The sequence below is a fragment of the Silurus aristotelis genome (assembly GCF_946808225.1).
Source record: "Silurus aristotelis genome assembly, chromosome: 9".
Taxonomy (NCBI): domain Eukaryota; kingdom Metazoa; phylum Chordata; class Actinopteri; order Siluriformes; family Siluridae; genus Silurus; species Silurus aristotelis.
The window spans coordinates 2,028,388-2,053,932 of record NC_139582.1 but is presented as its reverse complement, the minus strand read 5'-3'; the positions used below and the strand labels follow the sequence as shown (position 1 = coordinate 2,053,932).

The 25,545-nt window shown below is 40.1% G+C and overlaps 2 protein-coding genes across 6 annotated transcripts in view; one reads left to right on the top strand and one right to left on the bottom strand.

Moving 5' to 3' along the window:
- Positions 1-1,413: 1,413 nt before the first annotated feature.
- slc7a9 (solute carrier family 7 member 9) lies at positions 1,414-14,170 on the top strand. Of its 4 annotated transcripts, XM_083550187.1 has the most exons (14): positions 1,414-1,485; positions 1,563-1,621; positions 4,293-4,381; positions 5,660-5,807; positions 7,979-8,221; positions 9,059-9,184; positions 9,364-9,463; positions 10,045-10,089; positions 10,249-10,372; positions 10,523-10,626; positions 10,787-10,883; positions 11,937-12,086; positions 13,445-13,619; positions 13,821-14,170. In XM_083550187.1, the coding sequence occupies exons 3-14, from the start codon at positions 4,301-4,303 to the stop codon at positions 13,880-13,882; spliced, it is 1,455 nt and encodes a 484-aa protein (XP_083406313.1). In that variant the 5' UTR covers positions 1,414-1,485; positions 1,563-1,621; positions 4,293-4,300; the 3' UTR covers positions 13,883-14,170. The 4 variants fall into 4 exon arrangements, with proteins under 4 accessions (XP_083406313.1, XP_083406310.1, XP_083406311.1 ...); XM_083550184.1 differs by having other exon boundaries at positions 1,418-1,621; XM_083550185.1 differs by having other exon boundaries at positions 1,418-1,625; positions 4,301-4,381.
- Positions 14,171-17,056: 2,886 nt separating this feature from the next.
- cep89 (centrosomal protein 89) overlaps positions 17,057-25,545 on the bottom strand; it is a 58,745-nt gene continuing 50,256 nt past the window's right edge. Inside the window, exon 21 of one of the 2 annotated variants that reach the window (XM_083550176.1) lies at positions 17,057-18,103. In XM_083550176.1, coding sequence (XP_083406302.1) covers positions 17,821-18,103 — 283 coding nt within the window. In that variant the 3' untranslated portion in view covers positions 17,057-17,820. Of the gene's footprint in view, positions 18,104-24,046; positions 25,363-25,545 lie in introns of those variants that run through there. The other variant, XM_083550177.1, reaches the window with a different exon arrangement.

The following is a 25,545-nucleotide window of genomic DNA, read 5'->3' as shown; positions in this document are numbered from 1 at the left end:
TCTAATCACTCCAGTGTGTATTTGAGTTTCCTCTTTGTCATGTTTTTGCCTAATTATTGAAATTGTTCGGCCCGGTTTCCTGTTTGTTTGATGTCAATCTCTGTGAAAATCCTTGTACCTGGGTTAGTTTTTATGTAAAGACAAGCAGATGAGTCCAGAATACTAACTCTTGATCGGTTTAATTACGTGAGAATTTTTCACCCCCTAGAAAACTGTTAAGAAAAAAAACTTATACTATGTTTTGTTTAATAATTTTATAATATTGTCCGCAGTGCAGTCACCGAAATGTCCGTTTTATTTCTCTCTTTGCATTAACCTTCTTCCTTTACTCATTCTAAAAGGTCATTTGACCTAACACTTGAAACAGTGCCATCTAGAGGTTTCCTTAGGTAACAAGCACAATCTTGATTTCATCACAGAACAAACTGTCTGTACATAGTATGCTTTAATATTAATGTTTACGCGTTTTGTGTAATTAAACACACTAAGCATTCATATTCTGGACACATGTGCATTTTCTAATGTCCCCAAAGTCTTTCTTAGGATTTGTGAAAAAGAAAAAATCGAAAAACGAAGTCTTATGCGGAAATAATAAAACAAAACAAAAACAACTCTAATACAAGGATTTTCACAGGGATACTCAGGAACCGAACAGGGAACTTGCTCACACAATTTCAATAATCAGCCAAAAAACTGACACAAAGGGAAACTTAAATACACACAGGAGTGAGAAAGGCGACATCTAGTGGTGGAAACAGGGAGAAACAAGTTAAGAAAAACAAAACAAAAAAAAAAGACAGAAACCTAACAGGATCCACCAAGTTCTAACAGTAGTGTAGCATTAATCTGTCATTTAGAATATAGCAGCATGTGGTGTCTCATGGTGTCCCTGACTGTGATACAAGAGCCCAGGGATCAAGGTTCAGGTGGGTTTCAGTGAAAGAAGAGCTCAGGTTCAGGTTTAATTAGTGATTCTGTAATAAAATATCATGTAGATGCAGTAAACACAGCACTGACATTTAATCAGCACACATGCAACAAACATTAAAGGTCATTATGACACTTAACTTAATCAATTAATCTTCTATATTATATTTAAATGTGCATAGTGTGTAGTTTTAATATGAAATAATATACACTTTTGTGATTAGACATGTATTGGATGGTTATCAGCCTGTCCTTCTCTGCTTCTAGTTGTTTTTTCCCTCCTTTTCTCAGTCCACTCATTCAGTCCATGTGGTATTAAGTGTCTCAGTCAAAGAGTTATTGTGTGTCTCTGTGCACTTTTCATCTCCAGTCCAAACCAGGCTCCTCCCCTTTTCTCCACACATGCTCCAATCAGGAACCAGTCTTACACTAAACTCCACCTTCTTGTTTTTATTTATTTATTTAAAAATAAAGAGAAGGATGGATCAGAGGTAAGGAAATGACACACCTGTACACACCGAACATCAGCGTGTGGAATTTAATGGAGTCTGCCAGAAGGTTTGGATTTCAGTCTGCAGTAAAGAACAAACAGCTTTCTTTATTTTAATCCTTTATTCCGTTTATTTCTTAAACAGCTGCAGTTTTTTATAAAAGGATTATTTCTGGATTTAACCATAACACACATTTCTCAGATGTAAGTATAGAATAAAAGATATTGTTTAGTAAAGATATAAAGTTTTTAATATATAATATGTTTTGTTAATATGCTTTGTTTTAGAATTTCCAAGTTTTTGATTATTATAATCATGGAATAAATTTATACTGCATTAAAAGTCAGTGTGTAGTACGAAGTTACTCATTAGCAGCGGTGGACGAAGAACACAAAGCATGAAGTTGAGTTAAAGTAGAGATTCACTCGGTGAAATGTGACTCCAACTTTAACTGTAAAAGTTTCCCTTTAAACTTTCACTTGAATTAAAGTACAAAAGTTTTTGCCTTCAAATGTACTTAAGTATCCAAAGTACTATGATTTATTATAACTATAATGTTCCTGTTATCGTTTCTATCACAAGACTCAGTTGATGTGTAAAGACTCGAATGTGACTCTCAGCACACTGATCTATTAATAGAATGATATTAATGACTCAAACACTGATTGATTGATTGATTGATTGATTGATTGATTGATTGATTGATTATTATAATTACCATGAGTTTAAAACCTTCTTTTCCACTACTTCGAAATAATCATGTAAATGAGGTCACGAGTTCGAGTCTGGAGTTTCTTCATCATTATTCCTCTCTGAATGCTGAACTGTGTGTTCCTGATAAGTAGATACACCGAGTGGCGATCAAAACAAGTGTAAACAGAGCGTGTGCTCGACCCTGATTTGTGATTCGCTGCGTGTTTGAACAGTTACGTTTTTTATCCTCGTGTATAAAAAGGAACGACTGATTTCACCGAATGTAGTCAAGTAAAAGGTCAAATAGTTTGAAAGGTGGTACAGCATTTCACTGCATGTCGTACTCTGAATTTACGTGTGGGACCTAAAACTTGAACTTGAAATCAAAAGTCTCCTCAAATTGAAATATTTCAGTAAAGTACAGTTACAGAAAAAAAGCTTAAAGTTCAGTAATGAATTACAGAAATGAATCACATTTACTTCACAATGCGGTTTAATGATTATTCTTCTATCCTACATGCAGAAACATTTCCTGGACGTCCCTGAACTGATGGCTTTTTTCAGACGCTTCTTTTTCCACAATGATTTATGAAGATTTGTTCAGTGATTGTATTCTGATTCTCGTTTATTAAATAGGAGAGTAAGAATACCAGTGTTTTTTTGGGATATACAGTAATACGGTGCTTGTTATTTGTTCGAAGCTTCTGATATTTCATTTTATTTCAGTAATGATGTTGAAATAAAAAACACCTCTGTAACCTGAACACCAACAAACTCCAGTGAGCTTTTTAGTATTTAATGGTGGTCATGTACAGCAAATTGTACAATATTTGATGGGGGTATAAAGTCATAACCTTACAGCAATTAAGGTGAGATACAGCGGCACAGGAGGTGTAGCAGGAGGTGACGCAGGAGGTGCAGCAGGAGGTGTAGCAGGAGGTGACGCAGGAGGTGACGCAGGAGGTGTAGCAGGAGGTGACGCAGGAGGTGTAGCAGGAGGTGTAGCAGGAGGTGTAGCAGGAGGTGACGCAGGAGGTGTAGCAGGAGGTGTAGCAGGAGGTGACGCAGGAGGTGTAGCAGGAGGTGTATCAGGAGGTGATGCAGGAGGTGTAGCAGGAGGTGTAGCAGGAGGTGTAGCAGGAGGTGACGCAGGAGGTGACGCAGGAGGTGCAGCAGGAGGTGTAGCAGGAGGTGACGCAGGAGGTGACGCAGGAGGTGCAGCAGGAGGTGTAGCAGGAGGTGACGCAGGAGGTGACGCAGGAGGTGTAGCAGGAGGTGTATCAGGAGGTGATGCAGGAGGTGTAGCAGGAGGTGTATCAGGAGGTGACGCAGGAGGTGTAGCAGGAGGTGTAGCAGGAGGTGATGCAGGAGGTGTTGCAGGAGGTGTAGCAGGAGGTGATGCAGGAGGTGTTGCAGGAGGTGTAGCAGGAGGTGATGCAGGAGGTGTTGCAGGAGGTGACGCAGGAGGTGTAGCAGGAGGTGTATCAGGAGGTGACGCAGGAGGTGTAGCAGGAGGTGTAGCAGGAGGTGATGCAGGAGGTGATGCAGGAGGTGTAGCAGGAGGTGTAGCAGGAGGTGATGCAGGAGGTGTTGCAGGAGGTGTAGCAGGAGGTGACGCAGGAGGTGTATCAGGAGGTGATGCAGGAGGTGTAGCAGGAGGTGTATCAGGAGGTGATGCAGGAGGTGTTGCAGGAGGTGTAGCAGGAGGTGACGCAGGAGGTGTATCAGGAGGTGATGCAGGAGGTGTAGCAGGAGGTGTAGCAGGAGGTGATGCAGGAGGTGATGCAGGAGGTGTTGCAGGAGGTGACGCAGGAGGTGTATCAGGAGGTGATGCAGGAGGTGATGCAGGAGGTGTTGCAGGAGGTGTAGCAGGAGGTGTAGCAGGAGGTGACGCAGGAGGTGTAATAACAGGACATTTAGACTACACATGGAATGAGATAATGATCTTTCGGTCAGGTGTCCACAAACTTCTGGCCACAGAGCGTATTTATTTTAACTATTTATTTTCTTTTTTATTTACTTTCTTACTTGTGTGTTTATTTTGCTTGTTTGCTGATTTGTTTGTGAGTTTGTGCTGTAGTTCTGTTTAATTATTTTGAAAAAAATTTTTATATATTTTCTGAGTATGTGAAGAAAAATGTTAAACATTCTCTGATACATATATTTGCGATTCCTCCACAGCTGAAGAGATGCAGAAACCGGAGCAGAGCAGCACAAATTCACAAAACAACCTGGTGATGGAAACCAAAGCGACGGTTCTGCAAAAGGATGTGAGTGTGTTGTAGATGGAACTTTATCGTGACCTTGCTGTAGGGGAATCTCACAACTGTTACTTTTTTGCCACACACACACACACACACACACACACACACACACACACACACACACACACACACATACACACTAACGCACAAACAAACCTCCTGCCATTGAGTTTGATCTGTTTCTAGATGTCCAGGGTGCTGATAACAGCCTTACACAAGTAACATTTAAAGTCAAATCTGCTTTTTATCAAAACTGTAGAAAAAAACAACAATTGATACAAGAGAACATGTAACACCTGCTTACTGATTTACAGGATCTGTGTGCACTTTATTTTATTCTCTTATCATCCAATTAGGTTCTTATTTATTCGTTTGTTTGCCTGCTTATTTTGTATATAGATTTATTTATTTATTTATTTATTCATTTATGCACCTATTTATTCATGAATGCATTTGGTAATTAATTTATCGATTGGTTAATTTATTTGCCTGATTATTTTTTTAAGTATTCATTAATTCATTCATTCATTCATGCAGTTATTTATTTATTTATTTATTTATTTATTTATTTATTTATTTATTTATTTATTTATTTATACCACTGTCCACCTTTTTTATTTACTTATCAACTTAATTATTTGTGTCTATCTATCTATCTATCTATCTATCTATCTATCTATCTATCTATCTATCTATCTATCTATCTATCTATCTATCTATCTATCTATCTATCTATCTATCTATCTATCTGTCTGTCTATCTATCTATCTATCTATCTATCTATCTATCTATCTATCTATCTATCTATCTATCTGTCTGTCTGTCTGTCTGTCCCGTCTGTCTGTCTGTCTGTCTGTCTGTCTGTCTGTCTGTCTGTCTGTCTGTCTGTCTCTCTCTGTCTGTCTGTCTGTCTGTCTCTCTCTGTCTGTCTGTCTGTCTATTTATAATCCTTCTAATTATTCTATTTTCTATCTATATTTATTTATGTTTTGTAGCTTTATGTTGATTATGTAGCACCAGGGTTCTGGAGGAACGTTGTCTCATTTCGCTGTGTACTGCGTCATATATATATATATGGTTGAAATGACAATAAAAGCTTCTTGACGTCACTATTTACCTTCCTCCTGCCCTCCTACTTACATTCACATTCACTGATTTATGCATTTGTTAGTCCCTTTATCAGTTTTTTTTGTTTATTTATTTAATTAATTGTTTTAATAATTTGTTTGTTTGTCCATTCCGATTGTTCTTTCTTGTTGTATCTGTAACCTAAACCATATGAAGGTGGGTCTAATCAGTGGGATCTGCCTGATCGTGGGAACGATGATCGGTTCGGGGATCTTCATCTCTCCCAAGGCCGTGCTGGAGGGAACCGGAGCAGTGGGAACGTGTCTGTCGGTGTGGGCAGCATGTGGTGTTCTGGCTACTTTGGGTTAGTAAATACCAAGAACTTCATATATTTTTTAAATGAGAAAAGTTGAGTAAGATTGTAGAGCTCTGGAGAAGCTGATATGAGGGTCTGATCTGGTGACCCACCAGCCGGCAGTTCTGGAGGGTGAAAATCGTTATTTATGATGTGCAGATAATGTGATCAATAAAGCAGACACAATATAGAAATAAAAAGCAGGTTCACTGTGAGATAAAGTACAGAGAGAGTGAATGTGCTGTATCTTTACTAATAATAAAGCTGTTGGTGTTAACTCCTAGTGCCGTTTTTCATTCATTTATCAAAATTACCTAAACTTCCAGCCAATCACAGTTCACTATTACACCTGTACAGAGTGTGATGTAATGTAATGGGTTTAAAACGTTATACATTTAACGCATACATATCCCATATGTGTCTGATACAGGATTCTTGCTCCTCAACAGTCCTGGGTGTCCTTTGTTGTATTTTTCATTTCATGATAAATGTTTTTGAATGGTGAAAGGTCTAGACTGCAGGCAGAACCTGGACTCTTCTACTACGAAATCATGCTGTTGTAATAGATGCACTATGCAGTTATGCAAGTATATGCAATGTCTTCCCTGAAAAATAAGTTTTCTGGATGGAAGCATTTGTTGCTTGAAATATCTATGTTGCGTTTAGCATTGATTAAGCCTTTTTAAAGGTGCAAGCTGCTCATTCCACAGGCACTAATGCACTCCTATACCATTAGAGATGCGGCTTCTGAACAAGCCAGATGGTCCCTCTCCTCTTTAGTCTGGAGGACGTGGTATCCGTGGTTTTCAAAAGAAATTTTAATTTCAATTCGTCTGGCCACAGAACTGTTTTCCACTTTGCCTCAATATATTTTAAATGCGCTTTGGCGACATTTCTGGATCATGTTCAAGCATGCCTTCTTCTTTAAATGATAGAGATTTAACCTGCATTTGTGGATGACATGGCAAACTGTGTTGACAGACAATGATTTTTGGAGGTGCTAATGAGCCCATGCAGTGATTTCCATGACTGTTTTAAATGCAGTGAGGGCCAGAAGAACATGATTTTCACCCTTGTCCCCTGTGCACAGAGATTTCTCCAGATTCTTTTACACTTTGATGATATTATGTTCTGTAAATGATGATGTATTCAACTGTTTTGCAATTTGATGTTGAGGAACATTATTCTGTAATTGTTCCACAATTTGTAGACACGGTCTTTCACAGATTGGTGAAGCTCCGCCCATTTTCTCATACTTCCGTGAGATTCTGCCTCTCTAAGATACACTATTTATTCCCAGTCATCTTACTGACCTGCTGTTAATGAACTTTATTAGTTGTAAAATGCTTCTCCAACTGTGTAATTTTAATAACACATACTTTTTCCAGGCTTTTGGTGCCCCGTCTCAACTTATTTGAGGCGTTTCAGCCATCAAATTCAAAAAAACAAATTTTTCTTCCTTCAAATAGTAATTTTTTTTTATTTTAAACATGGTGTTTTCTATGTTCTATTGTGAAGAAAATATGATTTTTTTTTGCAAATCATTGCATTCTGTTTTTATTTACACTTTTTTGGAATTGGGCTTGTGTTGATGTTTTGCTAAAAAACCCAAAAGCTTAAATAACTGCAAAGGCACAGTTGAGCAACTTTCAATAAAAAAGGGCCTGATAAGAGATAAGAGATGACGCAGAGACGAGTGGACGCTGCTGCAGCCTGATAGAAGCTTTACACTGTAGCCGAACCTGGTCATGGGATTATAAAGTAAATCAACACTGTGTTTGTACAGAGGTTCAGTTATTCATGAGCATTTAGCAACTGCGGCCCTGAGAAAATGTGTGCATTCAATGAATATATACTTTACGTATATGCACAAGTTTCTGGAAACCTGAGTGTAAGTTTGTTATGTGCTTTTTGTTTCACATTTAGTCTCAATTTACTGTTACCTCCAGTGTCACTAAAGTCAGATACTGATTTAGGGAGGTTCAATATGGTTGGAGCTCTAAAGCAGGAGATCTTTCACTCCAATCCATGATAAAGCAGATCTTCATTGAGCTAGTTTTGTGCACGGTGGTATTATCATGCTAGAACAAGTTTGAGTCAGTTATTCCAATATATTTCTCAATATAGTGTATGTTTCTTAGTGTGTGTGTGTGTGTGTGTGTGTGTGTGTGTGTGTACAGGGGCTCTTTGCTATGCAGAACTTGGCACCATGATAACAAAGTCGGGTGGGGAGTACCCATACTTGATGGAGAGTTTCGGACCCATTCCCGCTTACCTTTACTCCTGGACAACCATCTTAATCCTGAAGCCTTCATCGTTGGCCATTATTTCTCTCAGCTGTGGAGAATATGCCGCTACTCCTTTTTACCCAGGATGCACCCCACCTGTAATCGTCATCAAATCTCTGGCTGCTGCTTCCATCTGTATGTGAACTGTATTTTATTCACTACTTAAGTTACATAATAATAATTTTATTATTTATTATTATTATTTTTATTATTGATGTTTTTATTCCTAATGTTTATGCATTTTAGTGCTGTTATATCGAATTATTTTATTTTGTAATATTTGTCATTGTTTTCTCAAAATTACGTCAGATCATTCACGTGGTAAACTTTATTTCTTAATGCATTAAAACCTTTTAATCATACATACTTTTCTGGCATCAAAGCATTTTAAAACCAGCCCAATTTGACAACTTTTGTCTTCTATTTTTCCCACTGTTGATCACAGGGCAGCATGAGTCCTGTCCCATTGTGCCTCTATTTAGAGCTTGTTGCAGTTCCCATCATTGACCACTAGGTGCAACAATTACTGTATGATGCAAGCATTCAGGAGAGACTCATTATTTTTATAATTTATATTTCAATAGAATTTAAAATGTAGTGATATGTAAATGAGGAGTTCATGGACATTATACAACATTTCTTGAACACTTGATTGATTCATGGACTTAAAAAAAACGTCATTTGGTAGCAAGAAATCTGAGCACCTGGATGAAACCCATGCAGACAAATAGAGAGAAAACTATAGATTAAATATATTTTTAGCTTAATAACTTTATTTGTCATTTTTTAAGTCAGTTAATCTTAATGACTTTATCTGCTAGTGAATAAATCAGCATGTTAGCATATGCAGATAGTATTCATGTACTTGTGTGACATTTGAGGATGTATTTGACCTGAACTTTGCATGAACAGTTCTGCATCTTAACAATGATGGAACTGTATGAAATATTCAATATTTTTCTCTTTCAACAGTGTTGCTTACAGTTATGAACTGTTTAAGTGTAAAGTTGTCGAGCTACGTGCAGAATTTCTTCACAGCAACCAAACTCCTCATCATTCTCATCATCGTGGTTTCAGGCATCGTTATGCTGGCCAAAGGTTTGCACGAAGCTGCAGATAAACACAATGATATTCATATGACACAAACGACAAATAAACACAATCCTATAAATGACCCGAATGAACAGTGTGAACAGTCGTCCACACTCAAAACATAGACGCAAGACAAAATAGACAAAATAAATACTACGTCTTCTCTTTCATGTTCCTGTTTTCAGGTAACACACAGAATCTACAAAATGCATTCGAAGGAGGAGAAACATCATTCGGGGCAATCGGACTGGCCTTTTACAACGGCCTGTGGGCGTATGATGGATGGTGAGTTGGGAGTCGATTTAATGTTTATTACCAACCAACACACTTCAGCATCAATGTGCCAAATATGAGGTGGAATTAAAAAGTTTCGAGTCTCTGTTTTTCAAGAAAGTACTTTCTTTAATTTGCGTTTACACACTATAACCTTCAAAATAGTCCCTTTACACCGTAATACAACACTTCCAACGTTCTTCTGGAACGTGACCTGGATGTCTTCTTTTTGACGCGTGTCAAGTACCTTCTGCGATTTGCACCGCATCTCCACAATGCGTGAAAACAGCGAGTTGAATCTTCAGAGGGCGAAGTCTGCAGGAGCCAAATTTGGCGAGTAGGGTGGGTTATGAGGGTGGGTGCTCCCTGTGACTGTGCACGCAGCCTTGTGCTGCCATCTTTCGGGCTGTTACAAAACCAGTCTTGAAACTTTTTCATACCACCTCACACATTAAGGCTCAAATTCCTATGTGAATTTCTGTAGAGCTGTTGTTGGTGAACACATTTCACATACTGTATCTCACATTTGAGATTTAGGAACTTGACTGAACTCATCAGACTCCTTCTGATTCCTTACCTGCTGCCTTCTACAGGAATCAGCTGAACTTCATTACAGAAGAGCTAAAAGACCCATACAGGTGAAGGTCATGCCAATGCTTTGTTCATTTTGTCAAAAAAAACTTATTTATAATGTACATTTAATCTTATCCACAAATTGCATGCTGTTGTTATGTTAAGTTCTAATTTCCTGCATTAAAGTTGTTCATTCTGCATCATTTGTTCCTTCATTTTGACAGAAATCTTCCACTGGCTATCATTATCGGGATTCCATTAGTGTCAGTCTGCTATGTGTTGGTGAATATTGCGTACTTCAGTGTCATGACGCCTACAGAAGTACTCCAGTCTTCTGCTGTTGCTGTGGTAAATTGATTTTATCATGGAGCTACTGGAATAAGTTGGATTATTGGGAGAAGCTGGAAAAGGGGCGGTTTTGTGGGAATATGTTTCTAGACTGAAACTAGGCATTGTCTTGGAGAAGCTTTTTATACTTCCTGTTTCTGTGATACGCAGACCTTTGGGGACAGAGTGCTGTACCCAGTGTCGTGGATGGTGCCGTTGTTTGTAGTCTTCTCCACTTTCGGAGCTGCTAATGGAAGCTGCTTTACGGCTGGAAGGTGATTATGAGTCTAAAGTTTCATGAAAAGGCCACAGTTTTAATGTGTAAAAGCTTCAGTATTGTCAGAGCAAATTGATATTTTCGTGTGTGTGTGTGTGTGTGTGTGTGTGTGTGTGTGTGTGTGTGTGTGTGTGTGTGTGTGTGTGTGTACTGCTAAGGCTGACCTATGTGGCTGGACGTGAGGGACACATGGTGAAGATTCTTTCCTTTATCAGTCTAAAATATTATACTCCTGCACCAGCACTCATCTTTAATGTAAGTCTCTCAGATAAGGTCGGTTCCCTTCTTGGTTCCTCTCAAGGTTCCCTTCCAACTTTATCTTATATAAATTATCCTCCATACACACCCCGAATAACAATCACACATCCTGTTTATTCTCTGCATCACTGAAAAACAGGGGTCCCTAAATATCAGCAGTAGACCGAAAACTGCCCCCACATTTGGAATGGCCCTCTGAACAATTCCTGAGACATATTTTGAAAATGTAATTTTAACTTTCACACTGAAGTGTCCCTTATTAATTAATGGAGAACGAGGCACCAGTGGGCAATCGGAAAAAACATCTGTAAGGATTTTTTTCCGACGTGTTCTGGTCCGCTTTCATTGCGAGAGCGGCCTCTAGAGGCGAGTCACTGATACCCTAAAACCCACCATCGCTTGACCTCTAGAAATAAACGTATTTTATTTATTTGTTAGCTTCACCCACCAACCGTATGCATAAGTATGTTTTGATTTCAAATTCAACAAAATTTTATTATGAGTAATAAGATTTTTTTAATAGGCGATATATCTCTTGAAAAGTGATGCTCATTTGTCTGTACAGTGCAGAACAAAGTGATAAACTTATCTCGCATTAGGAGGCAAAATCTCAATAATACAATAATACTGCTAGTCACTCCGGCACATGGCATTTTCTGTTACAGGCCGACCCGAACCTCTGTAAAAAACAGTTTGAGGACTTCTGCTGTAAACATATTCATATATTTATTTAGGTAATGAAATGTAAACCCTCTGGACGTGCACATCACAATATTTTGATCACTTCAGTACATTACAGTACAGTACATTGGCAGAAACCCAGAACAATATACATTTATCTTTTTCGTTCATCTGAGCTGTTGAGGGTCAAAAGTCCTTCATTCTAGGTTTGGATTATTGTGTATAACTCATGACCTTCATCTTAAACAATGAGCAACCAAAATGTTTATGATATTCAAAAGATAATAGTGTCTTTTGTGTGTGTGTGTGTGTGTGTGTGTGTGTGTGTGTGTGTGTGTGTGTGTGTGTGTCTCTTATACCCAAATCCAGGCACTTCTGGGTGTCTGCTATGTCTTTCCAGCAGACATCAACTCTCTTATTAACTACTTCAGCTTTGCTCAGTGGGCTTTCTACAGCCTCACAGTGCTCGCTCTCATCGTCATGCGCTTCACCAAAAAACAGCTCCACAGACCCGTGAAGGTAAAATTTCAGTCCTATTCTTCTGACATTAACTTTTTATCCCCCAGAGACAGTTATAGCTTATATCAGTTTATAGCTGCGTTTAGTGTGGCTCCTAAAATGAGTAATGAGTCACGTTTATTTATTTTATTGTCCAGTTTGTATGAGAAAACAGGCACGAAGAGAAAGAGGTGAAGCGTTTGATATAAATAAAGATTCTGACCTGGTGGCCAGTCTTCACTAACTGGAAATTCCCTAAGAAAGAGCAGAGTGTAAAGGTTAAATAAGCAGAACAACATCATAAATTCACATCAAATATTATCATTTACACAATATAACATGAGACAAATCAAAGTCCAACAGAGAACCGCAAGTCTTTGTAAGACTACTGAACCATTCTGTGCTCTCAGTGGCTCAAACATTATACCCTGAAGGTCCTGCCGTGTATCAAGACGATGATGCACCAATACACACAGGAAGACTGGTGATAGTCTGGGCAGGTGAACAGGAAAGTGAAGGTGAACATTGTTCCTATTCTCAGTAGCAGGCGATGCATTTCACCCCCAGGCCTTCGGTGGTGCCCTACCTGAGTCAATCCACCTCTTAATACCATCATTATAACGCCACAGCTATAGAAAAATCAGTTTTATAGAGAAACGCAGTAGAACAGAGCTGCATCACACACAGGAATCTCATACAGCAAGAATAAACATCATCACTAAAGCAAGAAACCCAATCAACACAATTAAACACGTCTCCTTTCACTGGAGCCACAACTGCACCTCCACATGCATCATCTCCAGCAGAAGCACTGATATTCACCTCATCACATCACCCCGGGGTTTTCCCTGCATTTTTGTGTATTTTTTATTTTTTTTTTGTGTGTGTCAGGGTTTTCCTGGGATTCAAAATTCAGGCAAAAAGAGTGTTTTCATCCAAATTCTGCAGGAAAGAAAAAGCAAAAGTATAAATGGTTTATGAAAAACCTAAACAACTATTTTGAACTGTTTGGTTAAATAAAATTGAATAAATCAAATGAATGTAATACACGCTTTTATTATATTGATTAAAAAAAAACAAAAAACAAAACAAAACAAAAAATATATATATATAATTAAATATTAAATTGAGTAATTAATTTCATTTGTGTCAATTAATACAATTGAAAAAATTAACAATTAAACATTGAATTAAATAGTTGACATTTATTAAACCCTTTCTGGGTAACACAGATGGGTGTATAAGTATATATAATTTTAACATCCTTTTAAAAATGTCTTCATTCCTTCCTTCCTTTATTCATTCACTCCCTTGATATGAATGGGAATCCAAAACTGTTGTTATAATATATATAAATTATATACACTTTTCCCTCACAGGTCCCTTTAATAATCCCTGCTGTGGTGCTGATCGTTTCCTGTTACCTGGTTCTGGCTCCGATCATTGAAAAACCCGAGATGGAGTACCTGTACTGCACAGTGTTCATCGTCGGAGGACTGATTATTTACTTTCCCTTTGTTCACTACAAGTTCAGCTGGATTCACAAGATCATGAGTGAGTAGATATAAAACCAGTTATAGAACCCCAAAGATCTATTCCTGCTTTAAAGGTCCGGCTCAGGACTAGCATTAGATTTAGCAAGGGTTAATATTCTTCATTCAGTATATTTGATTAACCCACATCTCTTTAATGCAGTTTAATTGTAAACGTACAGCTGTGTTTTTATCTTGTAACCTTCACCTGCAATCTTCTCAGCTCCCCTCACCATGCATCTTCAGCTCCTGATGGAAGTCGTACCACCAGAGAAGACAGACTGAAGAATATCATCAGTCATAATAAATGGACCAGACACAATCATCCATCATCAGATCAGTTACTGTATTGTTGAAGTGAACCACTGGATCATTTTCCTTCTTCCACACGTCGACTTTATTTATCAATTATTTAAATGTTAAATTAGGTTAAAACTGAACTAGAAATATTCCACTGGATTTAAGAAAAACTGACTTTTATCATTCTCTTATAGACATTTAGTGATGATGCCCATAGAAAACGCCAGAACATTCCACACAACTCTATAAAAGTCCACAAAACGTGTTACAAAATACAAAATTTAAAAACTTTCCAAAACTAAAATTTTCAATGATTTCAATGACTGAAAAATAATTATTTTCACTTCATAAACATGGTTCATTGATTAAATAATTTAACATCTACAACCATAAACTGTTGTAAAGCTATAAAAATGTTTTGTTTTGGGGTTTTTTTGTAAAAAAAAGAAAGGAAAAAAAAGAAAGAAATAAAATAAACATTAGCAATGTCATAATATATGTGTGGCAACAGATAAAAAAAAAAGGTTATTGTTTGTGTGCTGATTATTATTTATGAATAATTCTTGTTTTTTATTTTTATATATATATATATATATATATATATATATATATATATATATACAGTGAGGAAAATAAGTATTTGAACACCCTGCTATTTTGCAAGTTCTCCCACTTAGAAATCATGGAGGGGTCTGAAATGTTCATCGTAGGTGCATGTCCACTGTGAGAGACATAATCTAAAAAAAAAAAATCCAGAAATCACAATGTATGATTTTTTAACTATTTATTTGTATGATACAGCTGCAAATAAGTATTTGAACACCTGAGAAAGTCAATGTTAATATTTGGTACAGTAGCCTTTGTTTGCAATTACAGAGGTCAAACGTTTCCTGTAGTTTTTCACCAGGTTTGCACACACTGCAGGAGGGATTTTGGCCCACTCCTCCACACAGATCTTTTCTAGATCAGTCAGGTTTCTGGCCTGTCACTGAGAAACACGGAGTTTGAGCTCCCTCCAAAGATTCTCTATTGGGTTTAGGTCTGGAGACTGGCTAGGCCACGCCAGAACCTTGATATGCTTCTTACAGAGCCACTCCTTGGTTATCCTGGCTGTGTGCTTCGGGTCATTGTCATGTTGGAAGACCCATCCTCGACCCATCTTCAATGCTCTAACTGAGGGAAGGAGGTTGTTCCCCAAAATCTCGCAATACATTGCCCTGGTCATCCTCTACTTAATACGGTGCAGTCGCCATCTCCCATGTGCAGAAAAACACCCCCAAAGCATGATGCTACCACCCCCATGCTTCACAGTAGGGATGGTGTTCTTGGGATGGTACTCATCAATCTTTTTTCCTCCAAACACGTTTAGTGGAATTATGACCCAAAAGTTCTATTTTGGTCTCATCTGACCACATGACTTTCTCACATGACTCCTCTGGATCATCCAAATGGTCATTGGCAAACTTAAGACGTGCCTGGACATGTGCTGGTTTAAGCAGGGGAACCATCCGTGCCATGCATGATTTCAAACTATGATGTCTTAGTGTATTACCAACAGTAACCTTGGAAACGGTGGTCCCAGCTCTTTTCAGGTCATTGACCAGCTCCTCCCGTGTAGTTCTGGCCTGATTTCTCACCTTCCTTAGGATCATTAAGACCCTACGAGGTGAGATCTTGCATGGAGCCCCAGTCCGAGGGAGATTGACAGTCATGTTTAGCTCCTTCAATTTTCTAATGATTGCTCCAACAGTGGACCTTTTTTCACCAAGCTGCTTGGCAATTTCCCCGTAGCCCTTTCCAGCCTTGTTGAGGTGTACAATTTTGTCTCTAGTGTCTTTGGACAGCTCTTTGGTCTTGGCCATGTTAGTAGTTGGATTCTTACTGATTGTATGGGGTGGACAGGTGTCTTTATGCAGCTAACGACCTCAAACAGGTGCATCTAATTTAGGATAATAAATGTAGTGGCGGTGGACATTTTAAAGGCAGACTAACAGGTCTTTGAGGGTCAGAATTCTAGCTGATAGACAGGTGTTCAAATACTTATTTGCAGCTGTATCATACAAATAAATAGTTAAAAAATTATACATTGTGATTTCTGGATTTTTTTTTTTAGATTATGTCTCTCACAGTGGACATGCACCTACGATGACAATTTCAGACCCTTCCATGATTTCTAAGCGGGAGAACTTGCAAAATAGCAGGGTGTTCAAATACTTATTTTCCTCACTGTATATATATATATATATATGATTTTACATTCTTAAATAAAAAAACAGTATGTTTGACAAGTGCAGATAATTTTTATTTAAATGTGCAAAAGTACAAAGTTTCAGACTACCTGAACAAGAAACCTGGACATTAACATAATCAATGAAAACTATGAAGGACAATTATGAGACAAACTGTGCAAACTGTGAGGTGGAGGGTGAGGACAGTGTGACAGCAGTGAAGTGTGTAGTAGAAACGACAGATTGGTTCAAGGTAAAGGTTGGAATGCATCAAGGATCGGCTCTGAGCCCTTTCCTGTTTGCAGTGGTGATGGACAGGTTGATGGACGAGGTCAGACAGGAGTCTCCATGGACTATGATGTTTGTGGATGATATTGTGATTTGTGGTGAGAGTAGGGAGCAGGTGGAGAAGAGCCTGGAGAGGTGGAGGTACACGCTGGAGAGAAGGGGAATGAAAGTCAGTAGGAGTAAGACAGAGTTAAGACATTGAGTAAAAGACAGGAGGTGAAGCTGGAGGTAGCAGAGCTGAAGATGTTGTGGTTTTCGTTGGGAGTGACGACGGTGGACAGGATTAGAAATTAGTTTAATAGAGGGACAGCGCATGTAGGGGTGGGGTATACATGGGGTATATCAGTAGGAGAATGCTGAGGATGGAGCCACCAGGAAGGAGGAAAAGAGGAAGACCAAGGAGGAGGTTCATGGATGTGGTGAGGGAAGACCTGCAGGTGGTTGGGGTGAAAGAGGCAGATGTAAAGGACAGGGGGTATGGAGACGGATGATCCGCTGTGGCGCCCCCTTATGGAAGAAGCCGAAAGAAGAAGAAGAAAAAGAAGATATGTATGTACACATATATATGTAAATTATATATGTTCTAAAAAAATTTAATACATAAAAAATTTTTACTCATCAGGTATCATATTAAGTTGTTCACCATTATATCATACTATATCATATAAAGTATTATACTGTATATGGCCATATATCAGATTTCTGTATGGAAAATCAGCTCTTTTGAGGAAAAAACTATTTGTCATCTGTATAAGATGTTTCATTTACTCATACCTGGTTCAAGTCCTTGCAATGAAGCAAAGCATCACACACTCTTTGTAATTAAGATGCCACACTCTGTTCTCATCTAGGAACAATCTTCTCATTAAACTTGGTGTTTTTGTCTCTCCAAGGCCAATCAGTCAGATGATCATGAACATTCCATGACTTCCATGCAGGGCTTTGTCCTTCTTCTTAAACGTATAGTCTTCATTTGCTCGTATAATAACCTCCAGTCTTCTAGGAAGATGTTCCACTGGATTTTGTGGAGATTTCTGCTGTTTCTGCAGCTACAAGGGTGTGAGTAAAGTCAGATACTGATGTAGGTGGGGTGAGGAGGTCTGGGGTGCAGTCAGTGTTCATGTTGATTGTTCAATAGGAGCTCTATAGCAGATTTTCTACTCCAGCTCATGCATCTTCATGGAGCTGGCTTTGTGCTGGAACAGCTGTAGGTCTCATTGTTCAAATATAGGAAAAATGTCATGCTCCAGCATCCAAGGACATCCTGAGTCGAAAAAGAGGAGAAGAAATGGCATGGCTGAACATTATAGAACAATCAGACCAGGAGGTGAGAAGATCAATTACAAGGCACTTATTGCATATCTAATAATGTTTAGGTTTGAAATGATCTTTATTAGTGACAACAATTCAGGAGTAGAAGTCTAATCCGTTCCTCTGGTTCTCATCGGACAACATGCGATGATGCTGTTGTGAGTCTTTTCTCTGTTCTGGAATCATGATGAAGGTAGGAGACACGGCGCTGCTCTGACACCATGCTTGGTTTGGAGTCTCCTGCGGCTTCCAGGCCGGAGATGGGTGTGAGTCACGAGGGCTGGACGAGACGTCAAGCTTTCCGATTACGATGTCCTGCAAATGGCGGTTTTCTCGGGCGGCAGCTTCCCATACGACCTCCAGTTCGTTCTCCACCTCTCTGTCAGCGTGAGAGAAGAAGACAAGGAGATGTTAATACAAATACTCCAGTATTTATAACAAGTGCATGTGTGGACAAACGGTTTCTGAGAAAGATTTAACAAAACTAAAGAAAGACCAGTTTAGGCAGTGGCACGTGTGGCACGTGTGGTCACGTGACTTTCCGGTGTGCAGCGAGGAGACCAGGTGAAGATGCATCGCCGAGCAGATCGACAGATCTACCTCTGTTATATTGCGATATTTTAGCTGTAAGATCAGGACACTGAGCAGAGAGGAACTGTAAAGGATTCGCTAAATGAAAGTTTCTACATCACGTGGTCATGTGACAAATCTGGTACAGATCTCAGAGGTTCCCGGTTGGAAGAAAGAGACGACGGTTCAGCTTTCTTTTAGTTTTCATTCACTTCTGCTCTGCCGCTTTCCTTTTCCTGGTTCTCACGCCAGGACACACAACCACTCACAGTAACGCACATCTTTACTCGACACCAAATTCCCACAAACCCGCACACACTCGCGGATTTGCATGCCTTCACCTGGCAACCTCCGCTCCCACACACATCCGCATACACGTTGTCAGCTCTCTCTCTCTCTCTCTCTCTGGTGTCTATTACCTCCTGCATAAACAGGGCCGTTTCTTGCTTTTTGGAACCCTGGGCAAGATTCCTATAACTGATCAAGTGGACTCATGATTCTATTTATTATAATCGCACATCGCGATATTGACCGCGATAATCGCAACACGTTTTTCCCAAATGGCGCAGCCCTAAAATCCTCATCTCTGTTCTAACTCACCCTAGACACCCAAACAATTCATTATAATTAGAGCACACGATGACGTACACCTTAAATCCGTGGTTTAAACGTGCAAGGAGACGTGATGATCTGAAAGACACCAGGAGACAAAGAGAGGTAAAGAAGAGTACGAGGTGGAAGCTGGAAAGCCGCAGCTGGATCACAATCCCCATCATTACGTGCACATGAGGCAAGACGAGGACGTCATCCGAGAGAGACAAAGCGGGAGAGCGTGAAAGGAATCTTTCTGACTCGTACACCATAATGACCATCTGCTCCAGACTTCTACACAATCAGAGATGATCAAATCCCACAGGAATGAGGTTATTCGGGGAGAAGGTATGATTATAGTAAATGACGGCTGGAGTGGAAACATGGAAGGAGAAGAAACCAATAGATGTAAAGAAAAAAGATGAGCAAACATCAGTAGAGTTATGATGAGTCTTTGGATTAAAATCCTATCCACAGTCTCAGGAAGATGTTGTGCAACTTTGTAAAGAAGTGCAAGTGCTTCGGTGAACTTCTGAAGACCAGTTCCTCTGAAGACCCATTTGCTTCTCTTTTCGATATACAAGGTGGAAAGAATGTATTTGGTTTTTCTACGTTTCCACACGATCCCCTTGCACAGCAATAAGCCGCTCCTCGCGTTCTTCTGGAATGTGTTCTGAAGGTCTTGTTTTTCGAAGCGTGTCACACTCCTTCTGCTGTTTGCACCAAATCTCCGCAACGCTCGAGGTCTTCCTGATCTCTCGTCGTCTTCTGGCGATGTTCTTCCGCTCTTGAAGTGTGTGTGCTGCAAAAAAAAACCACCTCGAAAAGTCTCTGTTGCAGATTTCCGGGTTTCACTCACAATTTCATGATTGGGTGACGCACGTGGTCCCAAAACTTTGTCATACCAACTCGTACACGTGTGCAGTAGAGTTGGTGTTAAGAGCATCGATGCCATTGTTTTGTGCTTCATCCAGGGTTGCCAGATCTCCAAAACCCTAAAGTGATATATATTCTTCTTCGTCTTATTGCATGTCATCATTAAGTAGAGACTGTGTGCCCCGGACGTTGCGGCAGGTTTTTGGTTCACACGTTTCTTTCCGCCATTGCGTCTTCATTGCGTCTTCATTGCGTCAACGTTGATCGTTGCACGGAAAAATCCTGCGTCGATTTGGAATCGGAATCACGGGAATAAAACGGGAAACGTGTGAAGTGCGTTAGTGCTATAATGTCATCATTATGACAGATCAATTAGCCAAGCAATCTGTTGAGCGGCGCATACACACACACACACACACACACACACAAACACACACACACACACACACACACACACACACACACACACACACACACACACACACACACACACACACACCTCACACCTGCTCCTGCTATTCTGCAGCATCACAAACACGGTGCCTCACACAAAACCTGCAGAGTTCTTAAAATACTGATCAGATACGCAATAAAAAAGTTTAATATTGCATCAGGTGTGTGTGTGTGTGTAAATGTGTAAAGTCCAATGCAATGTAATAAGGTTAGAGCTTCCTTCACCATATAAGATTTATATGTGTTTTGCATGGAATCAGAAGGAAGCCACAGCTTCTGAACAAACATCACAGCACATGACAGGAAGCGGTGTTCAACAGGGTCTCTGAGGAGCTGCTTAGAACCTGCTTCCATGCAGCTGAGGAGCATCACGAGCAGATGGAGCCGACAGACTGCTCTTAAATCCGGGAAGCCTGTTTCAAAATGGTTTTCAAAAAATTAAAAAAGATTCTCCGGCTTGGCTTCACGGCAGTAACGTATCTTCTTTCCGTCATGTGAGATTAACAGGAGGTGAAATCCAGACCCGTCGCACGAGTTGCCAGATTGAAACATTAATATAAATCCTGCACACGATTCAGGAACGAGCTCTCTGCCTAAACCCCTAAGAGAAAAGCTCTCCTGGTTCAGTGAGAAGCTTTCATATAGGTTCTTCTCAGTGAAGCCACTCCAAAGCACTCGACCTCCTGCACAGATTATTCCAGAGAATAAACCTGCCCAGATTGTAAATGTGGAGCGATGTTGCCGTGGTTACGACTCGAAATTGAATCGGTTTGGATGTTTGATTCCTTCTGGTATTTATATATATGGATGAAGTGAGATGTGTTTAGTGTGTGTGAAGTAGAGACGAGCTGGAATGTATCTAGTATCAGACACGTCAAACATCTAAATTCTACACTGAAGGATTTTTGGAGTTAGTTAGATGTTAATCATCTCGACTTCTAGTCCTTCATGGATTATTTTTGTTGTTGTAGTGATTGTGTTTCAGCTGCGGCAGAATCTAAGATGATCTACGGCTGTGGCTCGTACACACAAACCCACACACACACACACACGCACACACACACACACACACACACACACACACACACACACACACACACACACACACACAGTATATATACACACAGAGAGCATTTATTACAGCAAAAACCACAAGAGTTTCTAAATAAAGTAAAAATCAATAGGACTGTAAGAGCTGATTGGCACACACACACCCCAGACATACGCAAACACACACACACCCCAGACATACGCAAACACACACACACACACACACACACACACACACACCTATCCTGGATGAAGTCATTTAGAAGCACTCAAACTTAACTGATCATCATTTCAGGAGACTGATGGAGGAGACCACATGGATGTTCTACACTGTTCTAGGTGAAAAAAGAAACATGAACGCGGAAAGGAGATAAAAGCTGATTGATCGATCGTCTTATCTTCATGTATTGATCTTAAACCCAAATGTATTCAGATGATAAATATTTTCACTGTGAAGCAAAAGTATTGGGACACCTGCCTTCTCTGGCCATATGTGGTTCTTCTCCAAACCATTACCACAAACTTGGAGGCACACAATGGTATCGGATGTCACTGGATACAGGAGCATGAAATTTCCCCTGAATATCAAGGAAACTTGGATTCCCAAACCTGTTCTAGCAAGACAATGCACTTGAAGCTCTAAAGGAAGATGTGGAAGATCTCCTGCTATTGAGAGGCTCAGTACCTGACTTTCTTCTTCTTCTTCTTTCGGCTTCTTCCATTAGGGGTCGCCACAGAGGCTCATCCGTCTCCATGTCCAAACCATCTCAATCTCACCTCCCTCACCTTGTCTCCAAAACGTCCTACATGCACTGTCCCTCAAATAAACTCATTTCTAATCCTGTCCATCGTCATCACTTCCAACGAACATCTCAACATCTTCAGCTCTGCTACCTCCAGCTCCACCTCCTGTCTTTTACTCAATGCCACTGTCTCTAAACCAAACATCATCTCAGGTCTCACCACAGTCCTATAAACTTTCCCTTTCACTCTCACAGATACTCTTCTATCACAAATCACTCCTGCTATCACTCTTCTCCACCCACTCCACCCTGCCTGCACTCTTTTCTTCACTTCTCTAACACTCTCTTCATTACTTTGAACTGTTGACCCCAGGTACCTGAACTCCTCCACCTTCTCCACCTATTCTCCCTGCAACTGCACCCCTCCACTGCCCTCCCTCTCATTCACACACATGTACTCTGTCTTACTCCTACTGACTTTCATTCCCCTTCTCTCCAGCGTGTACCTCCACCTCTCCAGGATCTTCTCAACCTGCTCCCTACTCTCACCACAAATCACAATATCATCCCCAAACATCAAAGTCCACAGAGACTCCTGTCAGGCTAAGTATCTGACTTTACGAACACAAAACAAAAACAAATCGCCACACAAGAGTGGAGGTTATTACAAGAGCAAATGGAGACTAAAAGAAGACGACTAGACGACTGAAGCACACACGTGTCCTCTCCTAGACGTCTCGGAGTTTCTACTGAACACTGCAGCTGTATGAGCATTGTTTGGACAGTTTGGGTCACAGAGAGCAAAACTGATCAGCTCTGCCTGGGGTGTATAATTAAATGTGTGTGTGTGTGTGTGTGTGTTTGATTACACCCTCCTCAGACAGCTTGTGGTATTCACAAGAGGCAGAGAGATTCACAGTAATTACACACTAAACACAAATGAAGGGTTGTGTCTCATTGCGTTGTGGCAGAGATCATCATCTCTTCACTCACACAAAAACACACTTCATCACGTCCAACACTGAACACGGGGAGCAGGAAAAGTGCAAAGTCATACGCTGTAACGTGATGATGATGATGATGATGATGATGATGAGGGACGACAAACTGAAGATCGGAGCGATTTGGTGCGTCTCAGCATGAAGTCAACAACGAACCGCACTTGAGAGAGAGAGAGAAAGATAGAGAGAAAGCTTGCAAACACGTTGCTGCAAAAATCTTTCCTTACTTCAAATCATCCTTTGATCTTTTTTCCATCCCTTCTTTGATCCTTTCTTTCCTTCTTTATTCCTCCAATCCGTCCTTCCTTCACTCTGTAAATCCTTCCTCACTTCCTTATTTTCATAATTTCTTCAAATGTAAATTTTTTCGATCCTTACATCTCTCTCTCTCTCTCTCTCTCTCTCTCTCTCTCTCTCTCTCTCTCTCTCTCTCTCTCTTTCTCTCTCTTTTCTTCTGTTCATCCCTCTCACACCATCTCTTCTTGCCTCTATTTCTATTTTCCCCACATTTCCCTCAAAATCTCTCCTTCAATCTCCATCTCCTCTTTTGTCTTCATCTCTCTTTCTTCCTCTCCTTTTCTGTCTCTTCCTCCTCTTCTCTTCTCCTATCTCTATATCACCCTCTCTTTTCTTTTGTCTTTATCTCTTCCTATCCATCTCTAAATCTTTCCCTCTCCCTCTCTCTTTTTTTATCAGGACGAGTGATGTCTGGGGGTGATATAAAATGTACAAATGTGTGTGTGTGTGTGTGTGTGTGTGTTCTATTGGCACCCTGTGTGTCTGGTGCGCCACGTGTGTTCATTCTTTGCCCCACTGCCCCAGATAACAGTGTTATGAAGATACTTTACTGTATCAGGGCAAATACTGGAGCATGTTTATACATACAGACACAAAAAGCTCATCACGGCCATGATCATGAACATCACACACAGAAGTTTGGATATAAACCTGTTCTGTTAATGAATGTGGGCACATCTGGCCTAATGAACATGTGGCAAGCCAGATGTTTCTCAATTTAAATGCCTGTCAGGATAGTGGTGGATCGACCAATAGGTTTATCATCTGGGCTAATGAACTGAACTGAGATTTCACTGTGTGTGTGTGTGTGTTTATTATTGCATTTGGTAGACGCTTTTATCCAGAGTGACTTACTATTCTCTCATTTGAGTAATTGAGGGCCATGCTCAGGGGCCCAGCAGTGGCAACTTGGGATTTAAACTCACAACCTTCAGATTGAATGCCCAACATCTTTCCCACTGTGCTTCCCCCTGTTATCCCACAGCACTTTATCAAACTATTACCATATTATATTTATTCCCAGAAGACAATCCTGTGTTTACCTGAAAGCTGGCAGTTCTGGGATTTGAACTCACAACCTTGTATCATAACCACTGAGCTGCCAAATACTAGACACAGGATTTTGTCTATGAATTTGGCCACACTTGGTGATATATTTAGTCGACATGAACCCCCTGATGTAACACCACTGACCAACTACTTCACCATCTGTGTGGCAGCACTCGACTGGGAACAGCTGGAATCCAGAGGTGATGATATTTCTCACAATGAAATGCTAGCAGGAAGAAACCTGTTGGGTTTCTGCTCACTCACACCTTCAAGGAGCATAGATTCAACAGCTAAAAGACAAAACGCACTTCCAGGTATCTCCTGTATGATCATGTATGATCCAGGATCATGTTCCTTTTGCTTCTATGCAACAAACTCTGTAATGTAACACTCATTTCCTTTGACCAGAAAATCTATAAATGTCCAGACATTCGGCTCAAACACTTGTAAAACTCGCTAATGATGTTCTTCACTTGGAGATTTTCTTGTTCATCTCAGAGCAGTTCAGTAGGATTGAGGTGCGGGGACTGGGCAGGTCGATTCCCTGACAGATAAACACTCCAGACGGCTGTTCGTCACTTCGCCTCATCGTCTTGTTGTACAGTGAAGTCGCTTTCAATGAGCCGCAGTCCAGACGGAATGGTGATGAAGTGTGGAATGGTTGCCATGTTGGTTCACTTCCACTTTCCGGAACCTTCCCTGCTCCAAAACAACCCCAAATCATTAAACTTCCACCTCCATGTATGAGTGTGGGGGTGAGGAAGTCTGATCACATCTTCTCTCCTGTTCTCTGTCCTTCATAAGATCTTCTGGTGGAGACATAAATGTTCCATTTGGACTCCACAGAACTTTCTTTCACTCATTCACTCTCCGATTACTGTGTTTCTTTCTTTTACTGAGTAAACACACGATATACTGTGTTAGTCATATCCCATAATATCTGTCAGTCTGTGGATCTACTGTACATTTCCATGTGTGTGATATTTGATCCTGGAGCCGCTTGTGATCTGATGATGAATCAACAGTGTAGAGAAAATAATTAAACATGAAACTAGAAGAGCATCAATAATACAGGAACTATAGAAAAAGAAGGTGCAAGAAGAGAACAATAGTGATGTCAACAAAGAGACATAAAAAAAGATACGATGAGAAATTTGAGAGAGAGAGAGAGAGAGAGAGAGAGAGAGAGA

Excerpts from the sequence above, each read along its gene's own strand:
- slc7a9 (XM_083550187.1), top strand. The coding sequence starts at position 4,301 with ATGCAGAAACCGGAGCAGAGCAGCACAAATTCACAAAACAACCTGGTG. Across the intron at positions 9,185-9,363 it reads CATCGTTATGCTGGCCAAAG|GTAACACACAGAATCTACAA; the intron begins GTTTGCACGAAG and ends TCCTGTTTTCAG. Across the intron at positions 10,884-11,936 it reads CACCAGCACTCATCTTTAAT|GCACTTCTGGGTGTCTGCTA; the intron begins GTAAGTCTCTCA and ends ACCCAAATCCAG.